Source organism: Bubalus kerabau, chromosome 12, assembly GCF_029407905.1.
Source record: "Bubalus kerabau isolate K-KA32 ecotype Philippines breed swamp buffalo chromosome 12, PCC_UOA_SB_1v2, whole genome shotgun sequence".
Lineage (NCBI taxonomy): Eukaryota > Metazoa > Chordata > Mammalia > Artiodactyla > Bovidae > Bubalus > Bubalus kerabau.
The window spans coordinates 72,481,442-72,495,653 of record NC_073635.1 but is presented as its reverse complement, the minus strand read 5'-3'; the positions used below and the strand labels follow the sequence as shown (position 1 = coordinate 72,495,653).

The window sequence follows — 14,212 nt, the reverse complement described above, 5'->3', positions numbered from 1 at the left end:
AGAGGGTGGGAAAGGGGGGTCAGATCAGAGAGCTGGAGACCATGCCATGTGTCAGCTATCCTACTCTCTAGTGTTCTCAAAGATTCAGTGCTATTATGCAGGTTTGTGTGTATGTGTGTTACAATATACCTAACATGAATTTTACCATTTTAATCATATAGCCATACAGTAGCATTAAGTACATTCACATTGTTGTGCAGCCATCACCAGCATCCACCTCTATGACTCTTTCATCACCCAAACACTAGGCACGTCTTACATCTGGGCAGTTTCCGCCAAAGTATAACAATCCCTGCTTAGTGGATGTGGAATCCCAGCTCTTTGTGTCCAGAGCTCAGAGCTCCTCACATACCTACTGACTCTGCTGAAGTCCGTTTACTTTGCTATCCTGGGCCTGCTATATACACCAATCATGCCCCCCTCAAATTCATATGTCACCTTAGTTATTAGTACCTTAGAATTTGGTGACAGTGACCATAAAGAAGTAGTCACTACCCTTAAATACACTGCACCTGGTCTGTTCTGACTAGTGTGCTTAGATGAGGAGGAGACTAAGACATAAGGACACGGACACAGGCATATAAATCAATGAAGTTAGAACACACCCTCCCACCATGCACAAAATAAACTAAAAATGGCTTAAAGACTTAATCATAAGATGTGACAGCATAAAACTCCTAAAAGAGATTAAAGGCAAAATATTCTCTGACATAAATTATACCAATGTTTTCTTAGGTCAATCTTCTAAGACAATAGAAATGTATACAAATGGTGGCTGCCCTGGTGGCTCAGTGGTAAAGAATACACCTGCCAGTGCAGGAGACACAGGATCTTTTCTGGTCCCAGAAGATCCCACACACGCAGAACAACTAAACCCATGCACCACAACTACTGAGCTTGAGCTCTGGAGCCCAGGAGCTGCAACCACTGAGCCCACACATCCTAGAGCCTGTACTCTGCAATAAGAGAAAAAGAAAGTACATAAAGTGAAGTCACTCAGTCATGTTTGACTCTTTGTGACCCCATGAACTGTAGCCTACCAGGCTTCTCCATCCATGGGATTTTCTAGGCAAGAATACTGGAGTGGGTTGTCATTTCCTTCTCCAGGGGATCTTTCCATCCCAGGGATTTAAACTGGGTTTCCCGCATTGAAGGCAGACGGTTTACCATCTGAGCCACCAGGGAAGTCCAATGAGAAGTCCACACACCACAACTAGAGTAGCCCTTGCTCGTCACAACTAGAAAAAAATAATCACAGCAACAAAGACCCAGTATGGCCACAAATAATTATTCTATTAATTAAAAACAACAACAACAACAACAAATGGGACCTAATCAAATTTACAAGGTTTTGCACAGCAAAGGAAACCAGAAACACAATAAACAAACAACCTACAGCTGGGAGAAAATATTTGCAAATGATGTGACCAAAAAGGGCCTAATTTATAAAATATACTAACAGCTCATACAACTCAACAAGAAAATCTAATTTAAAAAAATGGGCAGAAGAACTAAATAGACATTTTTCCAAAGGACACATAGAGATGGCCAATAGGCACAAGAAAACGAGCTCACCACTGTGAATTATCAAAGAAATGCAAATCAATACTACAATCACCTCACACCTGTCAGAATCAGTTCAGTTCAGTCGCTCAGTTGTGTCTGACTTTTTATGAACCCATGGACTGCAGCACACCAGGCTTCCCTGTCCATCACCAACTCCTGGAGTTTACCCAAACTCATGTCCATCAAGTTGGTGATGCCATCCAGCCATCTCATCCTCTGTCGTTCCCTTCTCCTCCTGCCCTCAATCTTTCCCAGCATCAGGGTCTTTTCAAATGAGTCAGCTCTTTGCATGAGGTGGCCAAAGTATTGGAGTTTCAGCTTCAACATCAGTCCTTCCAATGAACACCCAAGACTGATCTCCTTTAGGATGAACTCCTTGGATCTCCTTCAGGCCAAGGGACTCTCAAGAGTCTTCTCCCACACCACAGTTCAAAAGCATCAATTCTTTGGTGCTCAGCTTTCTTTATAGTCCAGCTCTCACATCCATACAGGACTACTGGAAAAACCATAGCCTTGACTAAACAGAGCTTTGTATTATATTATCTATATGTACCACAGCCATTCATCTGTTGGTGGACATTATGTTGTTTCCATATTTTGGCTATTGTGAATAGTGCTGCTATGAATATAGGGATACATGTCTTTTTGGTTTATAGTTTTGTGGATATATATGCCCAGGAGTGGGAATACTAGATTATAAGCTAATTCTATTTTTAGTTTTCTGAGGAACCTCCATGCTGTTTTCTATAGTGCCTGCAGCAACTTTCATTCCCAGGAGTAGTGTAGAAGAGTTCCCTTTTCTCCCCACCCTCTCAGCCACTGTTATTTTAGTGTTGACCATTCTAACTGGTTATTGTGAAAGTGAAGAAGAACTAAAGAGCCTCTTGATCAAAGTGAAAGAGGAGAGTGAAAATGTTGACTTAAAGCTCAACATTCAGTAAACTAAGATCATGGCATCCAGTCCCATCACTTCATGGCAAATAGATGGGGAAACAGTGAAAACAGTGTCAGACTTTATTTTTTTGGGCTCCAAAAATCACTGCAGATGGTGACTGCAGACATTAAATTAAAAGATGCTTACAACTTGGGAGGAAAGTTATGAACAAACTAGATAGCACATTAAAAAGCAGAGACATTACTTTGCCAACAAAGGTCTGTCTAGTCAAGGCTATGGTTTTTCCAGTAGTCCTGTATGGATGTGAATGTTGGACTATAAAGAAAGCTGAGCACTGAAGAATTGATGCTTTTGAACTGTGGTGTTGGAGAAGACTCTTGAGAGTCCCCTGGACTGCAAGGAGATCCAACCAGTCCATCCTAAAGGAGATCAGTCCTGTGTGTACATTGGAAGGACTGATGCTAAAGCTGAAACTCCAATACTTTGGCCATCTGATGCGAATAACTGATTCATTTGAAAAGACCCTGATGCTGGGAAAGATTGAGGGCAGGAGGAGAAGGGAACAACAGAGGATGAGATGGCTGGATGGCATCACCTACATGATGGATATGAGTTTGGGTAAACCCCAGGAGTTGGTGATGGACAGGGAGGCCTGGTGTGCTGTAATTCATGGGGCTGCAAAGAGTCAGACATGAGTGAGCAACTGAACTGAACTGAACTCAGCCATTAAAAAAAGGAAAAAGAATGCCATTTACAGAAACATGGATGGACCCAGAGATTATTATACTAAGTGAAGTAAGTCAGAACGAGTAGGACAAATATCATATGATATCACTTATATGTGTAATCTAAAATATGGCAAAAATTAATCTATAGACAAAACATAAATAGACTCACAGACATAGTGAACAGACTTATGGCTGCACGGGTGGAAGGGGTGTGGGGGAGGGATGGACTGGGAATTTGAGGTTATCAGATGCAGACTATTATGTGTATAATGGATAGACAACAAGGTCCTACAGTACAGTATAGTGAGCTATACTTAATATTCTTAGATAAAGCACAATGGAAAAGAATATTAAAAAGAATGTATGTATGTATATAAATGAGTAACTTTGCCATACAAAGAAATTAACACAATAATGTAAATCAATTATATTTCAATATTTTTTTTCCTTAAAAAGGACAGAGACAGGGGTGCACATGGACAAAAGAAAAATCATGTGAGGACACAGCGAGGCAGATGCCACCAGCAGCCAAGGACAGCATTCTCAGCAGAAACCAAACCTGCCCACACCTTGAACTTCCAGCCTCCAGAACTGTGAGAAAATTAATTTCTATTCTTTAAGCACCTCCATCTGTGACAACTTGCTATAGACTGAATGCTTTTGTCCTCAAAATTCATATATTGAAACCTAATTCCCACGGTGTACTAAAAGTGTAGCCATCGGGAGGTGACAGGTCATGAGGGTGGAGCCCACATGAATTAGTGTCCTTATAAAGGGGACCCACAGGGCTCGCTCACCCCTTCCCCACATAAGGACACAGGAATCGTGCCCTCACCAGACGTGAATCTGTCAGCACTTGAACTTGGACTTTCCCAGCCTCCAGAACCATGAGGGATAGACTTCTGTTTCTCATAAGCCACCCAGGCTCTGGCCTCCTGTGAGAGCAACCTGGATGGACACAGCCCCAGCAAACCAACACAGGACCTGAGAGCGAGAATTTCCAAACAGCTTCTCTTTGCTGAACACCCCACCTCCTCCAGGCAAGGACGTGCCTGCTGTCCTCCTCACAGCCCTGCTTCCTCCTGCCTCCACACCTGAGCTTTTCCTCTTCCTTTAGCAAAGAACTGGGTCCTCTTCTCAGCCTCCACACACCTGCCCAGCCTCCAGACCCCCAGGGCACTGCCTGCCCAGCCCCGGGCACAGGGAGCTTTCCAACATCAGTGAAAGCCTCCGGCTGCCACTTCCACTTCCACTTAGCATTTCCTACCCTGTATGGAAACTCTTTAAACCTTGACTCTGCTGACCTTTTCCCAGACATCTGTCTTAAAAAGCTCCATGTAGAAACAGGTTCCTCAGAGGCAGGACTGACAGCTGGGAGTCCTAGTCTCCCTTATTCGGCCCAGTGTGGTCCTTCCCCTCTCCTGGCTCACCATCCTCCTTGTAAATTGAGAGTTTTTGTGTAGCAACATCTGTAAGGGCATTGATCTCAGTGTATACAGCAGGACATTAATAAGTGCAGCTGGAAGGCTCATTGGCTTTAACAAGATGAATAACAGCAAGAGAACTAACTGTGGGGGTAGATGTGGAGGCTGCTTCAGAAAAAGCGAATTCACGAGGCTTTCAAAGAAGCCAGTCTAGACTCTACCAGAGGCCTTGGTCGGTGTGTGTTAGGACAGAAAACATCAGAGCTGTTCTCCTTCAGGAGTTCTGTGGCCAAGAAAGAGCCATTGACTACAAATTCCAAAAACAAAGTGAGAGTCAGGACTTCAGAAAGATTCTAAATACTGAGTTTCAAATTCGAGTTAACCCTACATGTGGGTCTAAGTATTAATTCTAGTAAGGATCCATGAAGAAAAGTTAAATAATTGAGCCATACTCAGATGTGGAATAAATCATCTGTAAATTCTAGACTTCACTAAGTATTTCTAGACCAACAGAATACTAAGCATAAACCAACAGAGTCTTTCACTTCTAATGTGCCTTCAACAAATGACAAAGGAAAAGAACTGGCAGCCAGTTACCAGGTTACCAAGTCCTACTCTCTGATTTAAAAACTTTACATCAGCCTTCTTATCCCTGGGGTCTGGATCCATCAATCGCAAGTTGTGGAGGAATCTGCCAGCTATCCCTGACTCCCTAAAGCACAGACCCCACTGGCCCCCACACACTGGAAGCACCTTATGTATCTTCCTGTCCTGACCTTATCATGATGCAAAATTTCTCTATGATGGATCTTCTGTGGAAGGAAGGGAGGGGAGGAAGGGACACCAGGACAAAGCTGAGTCTCCTGAAGCACAAAGACCTTCCTGAGCTCTCTTCCCTGATCTCTACAGGGTTCCTGGAAAGAAGAAATGACAGACAATAGGAGCAAACTCACTGTTCGAACAAGAGTCTGCTGATTCCTGCATCCACTGCGCTGAGCGGATTGTCCAGGAGGTAGATGTCTGCATCTTGATAGACGGCTCTAGAAAACATAGAGAGACATAAGAAGACACTGAACACTCCCTGGGTCTCATCTCTGAATCATGTTGGTGTCCAACAACTCCATGGTTCATTCCAGGAGCCCAGAGGAAGGACCAAGACCCTGCTTCGCACAGTCCCACCCGGTGAGCGGGGTCTGCATGCTCACATCCACTAGGAGCCATGGAGGAGGAGAGGCAGGATGGCAAATGAAGCCCCAGTTACCTGGCGAGGCTGACCCGGGCTTTCTGTCCTTCGCTCAGTGGGGTTCCTCCATCTCCTATCACAGTTAGATCTCTTTCCTTCAAATTCTGCAAATCCTATACGGAGATAAAAAAGGGAAAAAAGAAGATTTAAAATGTGTTGTCCTCCTGCCATCCTAACCTTTTAGTATCATTTCTTCATACAAGTGTTTAATTAACAGCAATGGGCTTATTTCACAGTGACTAAACTGTAACCAGGAAAATTTAAAAAAACCTCTCAGGGCTTTTCATTCTGTATTTTTTCAAAGCATTTATGCATTTGACCATTTCAACAGGTATTTACTGAGGACTGACTACACACCAGGCATTGTTCTGGGCACAGTGAATTCAGCCATGAGGAAACAGAGCCCCTAGAGTTTCTCTGTATGGTGGGAGACAAACAATAAGGAGAGTAAACCTGAGCACACGTACTGAGGATGAGAAGGAAAAGGAAGCCGGCTCAGGGGGGTGGAGACTAAAGGGGGGAAGTGAGTCCACATGGGGTGTGAGGGCTCTGCTCAGAGGGGGTTGAACAGATCTGGGGGAAGGGGGTGGGGCTCAGTCAGACCTGGAGAGGCTGCTCCTTACAGAGGGAGGGGCGAGTGCAGGGGCCACAGGGAGATGCCCAAGGGGTTCAGGACAAGGAGGCAGGAGAGCAGAGCTGAGTAAGAATGAGGGGAGTGAGGACGGAGACAGAGCAGGAGACTGGTGTCACTGCCAGTAAGAGGGGGAGAGGGAGGCGAGGAGGGAACTGGTCTGAGGTTTGTAAGGAATTACGCTTGTGTTTTGCAGTAAACAGACAGTAAGGTTGTTTGCGGAGGGCAGGGGAGAATGGTGAGGGCAGATACAAGTGAGGCTACTAGAATAATCTAGGGAGCAGTGGAAATGGAAAGATGGGGTCACACTCCAGGCACACTTATAAGGTGGAGTCTGTAAGACCTGCTGATGGGACAGGTGGGGGCTATAAGAGAAGAGGACTTTGGTGTCTGGGGTGAAGAAGGGGAAGGACAGGGTCTCCATGTTGGGGAAGATGGTGGATGCAGGTTTAGGAGACATCACTTGTGGACAAGCTGAGATGAGCTCTCGGTGATGTCACTGTGTAGCTGGACATGCAAGTGTGAAGGTCTGTGCTAGAGACAGATGTGACAGCTGGTGGCCCAGGGTGGTAAAGGCACAGGACTCGTTTTATCTTAAATTATCAGTTTTGCTGATCTTGGTATCCACTTCCCATTTTCAGAGAAGGGATAACACCTGACCCGAGCCTTCACAGTGATACTTAAGGCAATTCACAGAGTGACAGACAAGGTCTGTACAAGAAATGGGAGCAGAAAGAGCAGGCTGGGAAGGAAAACCAAAAGGAAAGAAACAACGTGCTTGAGGGACACCAAGCAGATCAGTTGGACTAAGTATATGCTTGCCCGTGGAAGCAGGAAATACTCAAAGTTAAGAAGGATATGAAGTTTTGACTTGAGGATCTGAGAATCTATCATAAGTTACATTTGAGTATTATTTAAGAAGTAGACAAATCAGTCTATTTTCCCCAGAGTATCTGGGGAAATTTTTAAAAAATGACAAGAAAAGCCCTAAAATGACCAGATAACAATCAGGTTTAAGTTACACAGTTATTACTTGAGAAATCTTTACTTCAAATTATCTATTAAACCCCTCAGGCATCAACCTAAGATACACCTTTCTGCAGATGATGCCCTCACTTCTGTCTCTACTTTAGAAATTTGAGGGGGAAGCAAGTAGCACACTGGGGTCTCCATGATAAACAAGTCCTCTGATCTCCCTAAGTCTCATTTTCCTCTTCTACATAATGTGCTGCATAAACCAGAATCACTAAATTCAAGGAAGCTATGAGAATCTAAAGAAGTGTATGAACACCCTCCATAAATGGAAAAAGGACATGAATTGATTATAATTTGCTATTGGTGACTGATGTCTATTTTCTCTTCAAACCAACAGTGGGACTCCATGCACAGTGTGGATCACAATATGTAAAGCACACAACCACAGGGAAAAGATAGAGTTACTGTCTCCATCATAACCCTCCCTGACAGCCACAAAGACACACAGACATACACAGGTTTTCTGCTCACTCAAAGCTTAACTTGTGTGCAATCCATGAAGGGCAGCAATTGCTCTGTTGTGAAAATTCTTCATTATTTCACCTTCTTTCTTTCTGGAGCTCAGAAATTAATACCATCTCTTACTTTGGTTTTCATGAACAACAATGAACCATTTTAAGATAGTTTCTAAGCCTTATACATACACACACACACACGAGTTACTTGGCCTCCATTTCACTGATATCAACCCTTGCAAACTGTTCCATTTAGCTTTTATGCTTGATTTTACATTGTTTTGGTTTCTTTCTCAAAATAGTAACATGTCATAGCACAAAAATATTAACCACACTCTAGAAAAGGCAGCTAAATCCACTCTTTCAATTAGTACATTAGGGGACAGAAACAGGCTCTCTTCAACTGTGGTGGTAGGACTTCAAGTGTGTTGGTGACTCTGAAATCATTCATGCATGAGCCCCAGATGGGCAAAACATTTCAGAAGACTTAAAGTAAAATCCAAGGTAGACTAATTCCCCAGTCACAATTTTCTGATTAAATTAGAGGGAAAAGCCTGACTTAAATTAGAGGGAAAAGCCTGAGCATATATTATAATTCCTCCCACTGACAGGAAGGTGTTTTTAGCCACGTTATTTTCCTCTAAGTTAAATTTCACCAATTTTCACTGAAGAGTAGACACACAAATGAGAGGCAAACTAGGAAACGGTGACATAGGTTTGATGCCATCATCCAGAAGCACATCCAAGGCCCTTCAGCAATGGAGACTTACAGTAGAAACACTGTTTTGTAGAAAGCCTTCACTTTCATGTCAGGTTCAAAGGATTTGCTAAGAAAATAAGCCACTCATTACATACAAATAAATAACACCAATATTTATTATAGGATTATCTAGCTTACTTTCAATATACTAACATTAAAAGAAAAGAGAAATAGAAACAGCAGAGGATACATCATCAAATTGGGTTCTGACCAACATCCAGACTCAAACAGTGCTGAGAAGTCCCATGACACAGCACATCTGGGGTCTCAATTCCTTACTGAATCCAAGCTCGCTCTGCTCACCACACAACAGGCCAATGAGATGAGGGGTTGAGGCCAGGAAGGAGAGAATTTATTTGGGGAGTCCGCTGACCAGGAAGATGCCAAGCTAGCATCTCAAAATAACCATCTTAGTGGGATCTAGATGTCAGGTTCTTTTATAGGTCAAAGCTGACCTATTAAAAAAAAATTGAGGAAGCAAAGTTAAGGTTGCGGAAGTTGAGGAAGCAAAGTTGAGGAAGCAAAGTAAAAAGGCCATTAATCTTGCAAATCTCCTAGAATGGCAAGACTCAGGCAGGGGATGTGTTAATTTCTTCCTTCCTGCCATCTACAAGGGGTCAGGATTCTGAACAAAGGCACTTTAGTTTAACAGGCAGAGTAGCAGGATTCTCTGAGGTAGGACATTCAGTATGACTATAAGAACAAAAGCAACAAAAAACAAGTCAAAGAAATAGTTTCAACATGGAGTCAGAATTGGCTTCTTCTCTACAATGAATTGGGAAAAGGAGCCAGGTAGCACATCCACTCTTTGGGTGAGATTTCAAAAACCACAGTTCGGTTGTTGTTCAGTTGCTTAGTCGTATTTGACTCTTTGAGACCCCATGGACACAGCACATCAGGCTTCCCTCTCCTTCTCTATCTCCTGGAGTTTGCTCAAACTCATGTCCATTGAGTTGATGATGCCATCCAACCATCTCATCCTCTGTCAGCCCCTTCTCCTCCTACCCTCAATTTCTCCCAGCATCAGGGGCTTTTTCTAATGAGTCAGCTCTTCACATCAGGTGGCCAAAGTATTGGGGTTTTAGCTTCAGCATCAGTACTTCCAATGAATATTTAGGGTTGATTTCCTTTAGGATTGACTACCTTGATCTCCTTGTGACAGTCCAAGGGACTCTCAAGAGTCTTCTCCAGCATCACAGTTCAAAAGTTCAACTGAACAACAACAATAAACACCGTGGAGAAGACTGCAGTAATGGTTAATGAGGGCCAGACGTGAGGCCCTGGTAGAAGAATGCTGTACTTCGGACTCAAACAGGGGGAGGCCCTGTCTTTTTTCACAATTTTTTTTTTCCATTTGAAATTGCCCCTCCTCTCACGGCCTGTTAATATCCTGCCCATCTTTCCAGGCTCAGCCCAAACACACTGTCCCATGAAACCATCCTGGATTTATCTCTCTTCTTGTTGGGTTCCTAAGGCTCTGTTTACACCTCTTGTGAAGGACCCGTCTTATCCTACTCCATCATTTATACACATGCAGACAGCTTTTCTCAGCTCCTGGGGGATAAGATCTGTGCACCAAGCACTGTGCTGGACCATAATACTGATTATCTCTAAGCCTCACAACAAGCTGCACAGGAAGTACTGGCCCCATTTCACAGATGAGGAAACTGAGATTAAGTGAGGTCACATTACTGGTATGAGGACTGTTACCTGTTAAACAGAAGAGCTGGACTCTGAACCAGCTCATGTCAGTTCGGAGCCTTTTGCTCTTTCACATCACGCTGCCCAGGTTGTGACTAAAGAGTGTATTTGAAATGAAGACAACACTAAACTAACTCAAGACATGAAGGCCTCTCTACCTAGACATAGAAGGATCAATTAACTTATTATCCTATGATTTTCCAGGCAATCTGAAAAGAAAATGTTCATGTTAGGGGAAGCACACTGACTGAAACCACCTACCCTGGCCAGGCACCACAGTAACCATTTGCATGAGGTCCTGGTAAGGAACATGGAACTAATGAGACACCACCCACCGGAAGAGTTCCTTCTTGCTGGCATCCATCTTGGCTGAACAAGGCGTGCATCACCAGGAAGGACTCTGAGTCAGAATGATTGGCTAAAGACAACCCTGAAACTAATCCCGTCACCATAAAACCCAAGACTGTGAGCCACATGGCAGAGCTGTTCTCCTGGGTTCCCTTACCCTACTGCTCTCCACTAGGGTGCCCTTTCCCAACAAAATGTCTTGCTTTGTCAGCACATGTATCTCCTCGGACAATTCATTTCTGAGTGTTAGACAAGAGCCCAGTTTTGGGCCCTGGAAGGGGTCCCCCTTCCTGCAACATTCATGCTGGCAGGAATGTGGTAAATATGAGATGAAAGTACAAGCTTATAGGCATCCAAGAGGGATTTGTAAAGTCAAGTTATCTATGTGAGAAAATATCAAACTAGAAGTTATCAGCTTGATACCTTTAATTGTGTAATGCCTAAAAGTTTTTAAAGCCTTAAAAACGTTTTGTAAAAACTTGTTGTTTTTTTTTTTTTTAAAAAAAAACAACTTAAAACTCAAAATTTTTAAAAATGGTTAAAGATGACCTGTATACCAATGTTACATACACTCTTGCTTATGGTAACAGAATATGTTTACTGTTGATTTATGTAATATACTATATGTATGCTATGCTATGCTAAGTCACTTCAGTCGTGTCCAACTCTGTACGACCCCATAGACGGCAGCCCACCAGGCTCCCCCGTCCCTGGGATTTTCCAGGCAAGAACACTGGAGTGGGTTGCCATTGGAGTGGGCTGCCATTTTCTTCTCCAATGCATGAAAGTGAAAAGTCAAAGTGAAGTCGCTCAGTCATGTCCGACTCTTAGCGACCCCATGGACTGCAGCCTAACAGGCTCCTCCATCCATGGGATTTTCCAGGCAAGAGTACTGGAGTGGGGTGCCATTGCCTTCTCTGATACTATATATATAACACCTATATAAATTATCAGCTCAAATAATGAAAATGACATATATCAAGAAAATATCTTCTTTCTTACAAGTCACATTTTATGTATGTGACTTTACCAAAAACTAGTTGAACTTACAATTAGAGGCTAATTTATTTTCAAAATTATTATAACATTTATAGAGTGCTTGTTATGTCCCTAGCAATCAGGTGCTTTAAAATCACTGTTGCATGTCATTCCTGAAACACCCTTATAAGATTGACAGTATTATTATCTCCATTTTACAAATGAAGAAACAGGCTTGTAAGTTTCAGACAATCAGCCAAAACCACACACCTAGAAAACAGAGAAACTGAGACTCAATCTCTGAGTCTTCTAAGGCCTGGGCCTTGGAGTTGAGGTCATCAGCCTAAACTGATGTTGCCAATTGGATTACTTCATGTTTTATTAGAAGAATGTTTTCATCTGGATGAACTTAAACATTTACTTCAATTTGACCTAGTTTAATACATCTAGTTGTTACTGACATATGTATTCTAAGAAATGCTGTTTTCCAGTGCTTGTTCCTCTAGGATCTGGGGGATGTAGGAGGAGAAAGAACCTTGGGAAAAAAATCTTGATTATATTTATAGGGATGTATGTGTGGATGGAGAGATGCAGAGAAAAGGGTTAGAATAGTAAGGACAGTGACCATTTACTGAAACCCTGACATGCCTGCATTTCACAGGCATGGCCTATAGCCTTTATAGTATCCCCACTCCTCCTGCATTTAATAAGAAAGGAAACTGAGACAAACACCTGGAGACACTGCCTAGGACTGCTTCTCTCCAAAGGCCAAGCCTTTTCTACTGCACATATAGTCTCCGTATCTACAGGACAAAATACCTCCAGCATACCACTATTATGTGACCACCTGATGCCCATCCACTGAGTCATGGATTCTAAAAGGAGATGAGCAGAGGATCATTACTCATTAGGTGGTTCCCAGGTATCATAATGACCTTGCTGACCCCTGCTAATCAGAGTCAGAGATGACACTTCAGAGCAGCAGCAAAACCTCCTGGAAACTTTCTGACCCAATATTCTCTTGAAATGTCAGAGGCCCAGTCAGGAAACAGAACATACCCAAAGTGACAGCAGGCAAGACTAAGCCACAACTCACCTCTTCACTACTTCTCTGCCCTGGGCCTCCCTTCCTGCCAAGGAGGGAATGGGCACGAGGGGCCTGACTGCATGTCCTGACTGTGCAGAGAACAGGAGAGCGGTCCATGTTTATAAATGTCACATCATGTACAGAAGAATCGCTGTGCAGCCCAGTCCTGCAGGGCCCCTTCCCACCAGAGTCTGTGCTGCACAGACTCCCCAGGATGGATGAAACCCCGGACACTGCCCATATTACTGGTCCTGTCACCCCATGTGGCTGCAGCAAAGCATTGGCCCCCAGGGAAACACTGAATATCAGCCACTGTCCAGCACCTGCTCTTTTGCAGAGATACTTAAATGTGGGGAGAAAGACAAGGCTGAACTTCATCAGAAAGACAAGGTCATAAAAGAAATACCCACACACTGGTCTGGGTCTCTGGAGTCTGATCTGGGCATCAGGAAGTTGACAGGATTAAGGTAAAGAGGAAACACCTGAAATCTGTTTATTCCACACCCCACCTTCCAGCTTTATCCATCACCTGCTTTTTAAAATGTTCTCTCTCCAAGCCTCAGTTTTACCAACTATAAAATGAAGATGGTAACACCGAAGATATTCATAATTAATAATTTATATACCCTCTTCTGGGTGCATGTCTGAGAAAGAGAAATGATTTGCATGTAGACTCTGAATAAATGGGAGCTATTGTCTCAATGTTTTATATTTGCTTTCCCCTTCTTTTCTTACACAGTATAAACACTATTTAATAAAAATCTTGCTGATTACTGCTAGCTTGGCATTGGTTCTGCAAACACAATCTCCCACAACCAACCACAGACCAGGAGAAAGAAACAGAAGAGTGAGCAATTCCGTTTTGTCCACATCATCAAAAATTGATATTCACCTGATAAAAATCTATGATGTTCAAGCATTACTCAAGCAAAATTACTGTTTCTTCAGAAAGCAGGTTTGGAATCTCCACTACCACACCTTTGAAAGACAGTCCCAGCCTTTTCCTTACAGTATAAAAGATGTCCAGATCTGAACAGACCACAGGGGGAGCCCTTTAACACTATTGTTCATGGATTTTTATAACTCAAGAGAGTAAAATACTGTTTAATCTGTATTTATGTTTTTCTTTCTTTTTGCCAAATTACATTTTCCTATTAAGTAAGTTCAGTTTTCATCTCCTCCATCCATGGGATTCTCCAGGCAAGAATACTGGAGTGGGTTACCATTTCCTTCTCCAGGGGATCTTCCCGACCCAAGGATGGAACCTGGGTCTCCCGCACTGGAGGCTGATGCTTTAACCTCTGAGCCACCAGGGAAGCCCATTCATTTACTAATTTCATCTAAATCCCAAGGTAGAGTTA

General features: G+C 43.1%; 1 protein-coding gene across 1 annotated transcript in view; it reads right to left on the bottom strand.

The window, feature by feature from the left end:
• The window catches only part of LOC129624644 (ATP-binding cassette sub-family C member 4-like), a 182,120-nt gene that overhangs the window by 104,577 nt on the left and 63,331 nt on the right, over nt 1-14,212 (bottom strand). Inside the window, exons 12-13 of the mRNA XM_055542797.1 lie at nt 5,875-5,969; nt 5,567-5,653 (exon numbers count right to left, since the gene is read on the bottom strand). Of these exons, the coding sequence (XP_055398772.1) occupies nt 5,567-5,653; nt 5,875-5,969 (182 nt within the window). The remainder of the gene's footprint in view (nt 1-5,566; nt 5,654-5,874; nt 5,970-14,212) is intronic.